This window comes from Typha latifolia, chromosome 2 (assembly GCF_019914945.1).
Source record: "Typha latifolia isolate L0001 chromosome 2, TyphaL0001v2, whole genome shotgun sequence".
Classification (NCBI taxonomy): Eukaryota; Viridiplantae; Streptophyta; class Magnoliopsida; order Poales; family Typhaceae; genus Typha; species Typha latifolia.
Window position 1 is genome coordinate 15,566,791 of NC_133087.1, and position 7,072 is coordinate 15,573,862.

General features: G+C 35.4%; 1 protein-coding gene across 1 annotated transcript; it reads right to left on the reverse strand.

Moving 5' to 3' along the window:
- Positions 1 to 223: 223 nt before the first annotated feature.
- On the reverse strand, positions 224 to 2,051 carry LOC140781163 (probable xyloglucan endotransglucosylase/hydrolase protein 32). The gene is made up of 4 exons (XM_073126995.1): positions 1,816 to 2,051; positions 1,619 to 1,719; positions 1,309 to 1,526; positions 224 to 796 (listed from the first exon to the last, which is right to left on the reverse strand). The coding sequence occupies exons 1-4, from the start codon at positions 2,024 to 2,026 to the stop codon at positions 439 to 441; spliced, it is 888 nt and encodes a 295-aa protein (XP_072983096.1). The 5' UTR covers positions 2,027 to 2,051; the 3' UTR covers positions 224 to 438.
- Positions 2,052 to 7,072: the final 5,021 nt, after the last annotated feature.

Below are 7,072 nucleotides of genomic sequence, written 5' to 3' on the forward strand. Positions count from 1 at the left end.
TTATTTTATATTGCTCATATCAATTAAAACGGCTATATAAAAGTCAACAATTTAAATTTATTCATCACAATAAAAAATAATCCGAATAGGATTAGTTTTATTTTCCCAACACAATTTGACCAACTTCTCAACTACTACAATACCCAACTCCATCTAGTGCTTACAATGTAGCTCTCTTCAATTATTTTCCTTTCCCAAGTCTCAAGGTGTGAATTGAAACAAATAGCACACAAACATCTCGCCTTTCATAATTATAATAAAAATAGTAGTACACATATATATATATATTTTAATATATAAAAAAAAGGATCACAAACGCCTCAACTACTAACAGACCGTAGTAGGGCAGCTATTTCCTTAAAGACATGTAAACATATAACAACAATGCAAGAGACAAAATGAAGCAAACCATTTCCAAAGCCCAATTATATTTCAACCTCAGCACTCAGGAGTGAGTGAATGATCCCTTTTGAAATCCTGGCAATAGTCATAGACCATATGGTTTCTCTGAGCCCACTGCATTGCATTGTATTGCTGAGGGCTGAGGCCTGAGCCTGACGATGAAGCCGGCACCGGACGGCAGCTCGGCGGTGCGAATGCTGTGCAGCCGCCGATCATGAATCTCGTATACTTTGCGACGAACGGCTGGTACCGGTAGTCGGCCTTGTATCGGCCCCAATCGGTGGCCCAGGAGGATGCATCCCAGATGGATCCATAGACCCACATTGGCCTGTCTGGGAATATGGCCTCATTCTTCCTCTCATATCTTCTAATTGGTATATCATCTACATAGAATCTGCACACATTAATATAAAAATTCAGTTATTTGTTAAAGTTTCATCAAGAGCCAAAACTTATTCAAATTCAGAGCCAAAATCATAAAGATTTTTTTGTTGGCATTTGTTTTGGACCACATCTCTGGCCTGTAAATATATATATTTCAGGACTCAAAATCGAAATAGAAATTTTGAATCATAAATTTCAACCTTATTAGATGTGAAGGCAAATTAGCACTGGAATTCTCATGCCTCTACAAGCAACATCAATCATTAATTAGGTGGAGTGTGACTATGACAATAGCATGTGCTAGAATTCCTAATAGTTGCCTTGAAAAGGAGGGAGTATATTAGTTAGATATAAGTCATGCATTTCTATAACAAACGCTAAGTGGGCCATGGACTTTACTTAAAAGTAAGATATGCTACTGTGCTATTGTGCATCGTTAATTAGTTAATCATGTGGTTTTACTCTTTTTAGTTATAGTACATGTATTTTTTTACTGACATCTAATATGATAGAGATACTTACACAATTTCGTCCGGATTCCAAAGGATGGCATAGTGGTGAAAGTCTGCAGTGGGGTCAAACCAGAGATGGAACCTCATCTCTCTTCCAATGATCCTTCCGTCTCCACTCCCCCTGACATAAACATTAGTCTGCAATGTGTATGGCTCTCCCGGAATTGTCCCCAAGAACTCAATGTCTATCTCATCATGGAATCCTGGATGTGCTTCATTGTTGGATAGCTAGAAATCACCCCAATATCACCAAATTAATAAAAAAAAATTAATGTAAAAAGAGAGAGAGAGAGGGTGATGAATAGGATAAGCTCTCTCACATAGAAAGCAGTGTTAACCCCAGCTGTGTACCCAGCCTGGACCTTTATTGAGGCAGCAAAGTATCCATTTCTATATGGGCGAGTCGATTTGAATCCACTTCCTACAAGGTGTTTGATGTTGGCCTCAAAGAGATTAGCAAGTGAGAAAGAGTGTATAGAAGTAACTTAACACAAAGACAAAGACAAACTTGTAGAACCTGAGTTCTTATCAAGCCAAATTGTTAAGGCTGACTGGTCTTGAGACAGAGACTGATGCTGAGGACCCCAAAGGTTATTGTAACCTCTGTAGAAGCTCATAGGCCTAAATCTAGTACTTGGGTAGTACCCAGGAGAAGGCTGGGCAATGGTGGAATGGAAGATGGAGATGGAGATGAGGGAGAGGAGGAGGAGAGGAAGGAGAGAATCCATGGGAGGAGAGGAGCTGAGTTGCAGGAATGGGGGGGTGCTGCAATGTGCTATAAATAGCAAAAGGAGTGGGGTCCAAGCACGAGAAGGTGATAGGAAAGTAAGAGGAGGTTGATGGAAGTTGGAGATGAAGACAAGCTTAAGCTCAATGCTCCAGAAAACAACCTTGGTGGTAATAAACCAACATATCCCCGGATTTGCAGCAAGAATTACCAACAGATTCCATCATTTCTTCAGGGATGTCAATCGAGTGGCCTAATTTTTGTTTGAGAGTGAATAATCAACTCTTCAACTAGAATGTGCTCTGCTTTGGTATATTATTCATAAATATGGGGATGTCTCAAATAACACCCCTCCTGCATTTTAGTGCCCTTTTTTTTTGGTGTGTTCATTCTTTCTATCCTCATTTTTGCCTATAATTTCTCATATAATCTTAGAGAAAGCTTTTGATCTATTCTCACACTAACCAAATCTGCTAAAATATTCTTTGCAAAGTTTAGATTTTCTAACCATGTTTTAGGGTAGAAAGATAGTTTTTAAGTCGCCAATGGGATAGTGATCACATCGTTAAATAGGCTCATGTTGTATGCGTGTATTTATTTAATTAAAAGGCTATTATGTTTTCACTTCTAGAAGTTATTTTAGAAGTTAAATAAAGAGAAAAAAAAGAAAAGCTAAGCATATTTTGATATTTTAAAAGATAAATTATTGTTCCTAACTAACGGAATATTTTTATTTAGGTACTATTTTTGTCAAACATTAGTTAGTTTAAGGCAAGCAGAGTATGATATTAAAACTCTAGGAAGAAAAAAAAAGCCAATCTTGGATTAGAAATAACCCAAAGATGAGGTTTAATCACAAAATCTCATACAAGTAGTATATATATATATATATATATATATATTAAATTTAATTTTGTTTTGAATTTAAATACAAGTGGCATAATTGTTTGACTGAAATATACCTAACTCAACGAAGACTATGAATTCCACACATTTCTTTCTTTCTCTATAGTGCTACTTCTTTGACTTCTCTGGAAGGGCAAATAGTTAATGCAACTTTAAGTAGGAGAATGCAGTCCTAATAAAATTGATGTGAATGAGTTTGAACACATGAAACCTCTGTTTGCCAATCAAGCAGAGTGTTTTTGGCATGCCAATCCACAACTTTCAGATTCTTTTTCAGTCCAGAAGTAAAGAATAACTTCGATTCAAACTGCTATATTTGTCTAACAGCTACTAACATGCATGAATTGACCAATAAGTAATCAAATCCACTAGGAGTGAGAGAGTAGTAACATGGGTAAGAGGACTTTTGAATTCGAGCAAAAACAGAGCAATCGATGAATTAACATGGTATCTTTTTCTGAAAATATAAAACTCTATCTATCATAATACCTCGGGAGAGTGTTAAAGAATATAAAATATAGTAATGTCGATCATCGCTTCACTTGTAATACAATCTTAGCCGCTAATTATGTAGAAAATTATAGAATACATTATGAAGTACATTCAGGACTTAGGGAGCAGTTGATATGTCTATGTTTGCATGAAGAGCTCCATGTTGGGCCTAATTTTGTTTTGAAGACTGGCATTTTGTTTGCATTGGGTGTTCACAAAAGCATTCCATGCATGGCTAGTTGATACATCTACCTCATGTCACATGTACATGCATGTGATGATGGTGGTCATTCATGGGTCCACCCAAGAGGGCTTTATCTCTTCAACATATATGTGCCAACTGAATCATTTATTTCCACCAAAAGGAACATCTCAACTAACATGTACTGAAATTATTTCTTGAGAGTGATCTTTAGTTTGCCACCATGTGATGTTCTAATTAATTAAACCTTCTCCTTCCCATCTTTTTGCTAATAGAATGATTGAATTAGGGTTTTGGTTTTCTTCTTCTTCCCCTTTTGAGATTAGTGGATACTTAAGTGGTGTTTTAATTAAACTAGAGTCTAAGCACAATCTCATTGGCTGGCAAATTAGCAATTAGTAAGTAAGAAAGAAAGAAGAATGTGCTAATTTCTTTTCTTTTTTTTTTTTGCTTGAGCTGAACTCAAAGGTCAAGTGGGCCTAAGTACCTAACTAGCTTATGTTCATAAAGAATTTTCGTGCAAGGGATAATATAGCTGAGAATCTTCTCTTCTTATGGTAGGAGGCCAAGTGGACAACAAGTCAAATATAGGGCCACTTGGCCTTTATTAGTTCATACTAAAATGCCTGACCAAATCCGATGCGCAACAACTCATCGACCGCACATTGCATAACGCACCGCCATTCGATGGTACATTCATAACATCATCAACCCTAAACTCTAAGGCAAATGATTCAATAAAAACTATTAATTTCTCTCTCCTAATCGAATAGTTGAGATCAAATAATACTAAATAAAATTAACCGAAAGTACCGATCACTTTCCTAAATAGTACGAGTAAATTAGTCATATTTTATTTTCCCCCCTACTATCCATTTTATCTAAAAGATAAAAATAATACTAAATTAATAAAAATTGATACTCATATTATTAAGGAACCGCTTATAAGGATAAGCAATAAGAAAATACTTAAATTCTACTTTTTTTAACGGTTAATCTAGTCACATATATAAAATATCTTATATACCCTTTAATTTATCAATAGATGAAAAATATTTTTAATAACTAATTGGTTAGTATCAAATCATTGCTCAAACCCTAAACTCTAATTTTTTTTAAAAATTTTTATTAACATATTTCCAAGTTATAGTAATTTTTAAGAAGGAATGTGGGAGGGAAATGCCAGGTTTGGAAAATGATAAAATGTATAGGGAGTTATCGTTACAAACAGTGAAAGAAACAAATAAAAGAGAGAATGAGTCCATGCAACTTATAAAGACAACTAACCCAGATCTATCTGGAACCATAAACTAGAGGAGAGGATTTTGTGAAGATCTCTACTCCATCAGCACAAACTCTATTTCCTCAGTATAGAGATCTAAAGAGAGAGAGATAGAAGCCACCATGCAATTATAACAAACCTCACATTGAAAGCAACACATAACGAAAGTGATAACTCAACCCCCCTCTCCTCTCTCTCTCTCTCTCTCTCTCTCTCTCTCTCTCTCTCTCTCTCTCTCTCTCTCTCTCTCTCTCTCTCTCCAGATATTGCATTGTAATATGCACCAAATCCCATAATAGCGTCGGCATATATATATATATATATATATATATATAACCAATGGGGGCATGGGGCCATTGAAGTGCTCTTCCCTAAAATAGGAAGCAAAACCAAATAGGATATATTAATTGCATGAATACTGCGTGTTCTTCCTTAGAATGTACAAGGATGCATAGATTTTTCTTCTTCTGTTTAAGAGTTGTATGGTGTTTTCTTTTTTCTCACATGTCTGTCCTTCTATGTATTGTTTCGAAATCGATATTTAGATTTATATATTTGCCTTTTAATTGATGATAAAATGATATAACCTTTGTATTTTTCTTATGAAACGATTCAAATTTATAATTTGGACAAGTGGGTCAATCCTATCAAGAAACTGACCCCAATGAGTCTGAAGGGATTCAAATCCTCAACCTTTGCCGCCGCCGGCTAATAAAACTCAACTACTGAACTATACTCCGAGCTGCTCAAAATAATTAATGATAATCATATATAGATATGCAAATAAATAAAAGTATATAAGATTGGAGGGATTTGTTGAGAGAGAGAGAGATGAGAGATATGCCCTCAATGACATTGAAGGGTACCCCCCTTCTCCCTTGGCCGTATTGGCCGACAATGGTTGAATTCTCTGAGTGCATGCACTTTGTCGTCAAGGATATGAATATTAGGAGTAGGAGCAATGATTCTTGTTCAAGAGTTTGGTGGCCTTTGTCGTCAGATTATTGGACCTTGTAATCATGCATGCAAGATTTCCTTCCATTTTAATTAATAAAGATCTGATGTTGAAGAAGTTGAGTATTTAATTATGCTTCTTGATTCGCCTCTTATATCATTAAAATTTCACAAAAGATTTCTATGATATTTTAGATAGCATAAAAAAGTAATCCTATATGAGTTTACTTCCAATGTTTACACGTTAAAAAGATCTAAACTTAAAAACTAATAAAGCTTTCATAACTCCCATTTCAATTGATATTCTATTAGAGATTTAAAGGTTCAAAGACATAATAAGCACAAGATACGTGGTCCTAAATGAAACTCTTTTCATTGCGGATATGGTACGATTATGTCCTTAAATTATAATAAATTTATTATTTTAGATGCGTTAAAAAATTTATTTAAAATTATATATAAAAAAGTGTTACAAAAGACTCATATAATTGACATTAGTATTAATGTGGGTCATAGCAATTGATTCCACCTTATCTCTATTGTGGGAGTTGTTAGTAGCTATGCATTTAATTGATTAATTAATCGATCCTTGGCATATTAATATCAAATACTTATATTGCCGTACAGAGAAAGAGAAGGGGAGGATCCTCAACTGCCCTACACCCCCCAAATTTTATTATCCAAATCACTTAAAACCAATTAAAAAACTACATGCCCTTCCAAATTTGGACATACCCTTCACACTTGGATTTGGGCTACCCTACCGACAGTTAATGTGTCCCCAAAAAATAGCTCTGTAGCCCATCCTGGGATCAGAGGATAGATCTTCCTTGGATGGGCATGTCTTGAGCATTAAATATAGTAGTGTTCATGTCATTGGAATTAGGGTATCTCTAAGGAATCCAATAAGCCCAATGGGCTATAAGGGCACAAGAATTCAAAGGCTTAATTAGTGTTTCCAATCCCACAAGTAAGCCCATTTTAGTTGAGAGTTTGCATTTCTTTTCCATAAAGAACTTATTTGGAACTCAACATTCTTTTGGGTGCACAATTAGGCTAAGGACTCCCATATGGGTTGTCGGGTCGGGTACGTTGTTGGATGTGTAGTAGCACGTTACATACAACTAACGACCTTGATCATGAAAGAAAGTACAAAAGGGCGTAAGATTTGAGCAACGTGAGTAGAACTGTCGAATGTATACAATCAATGT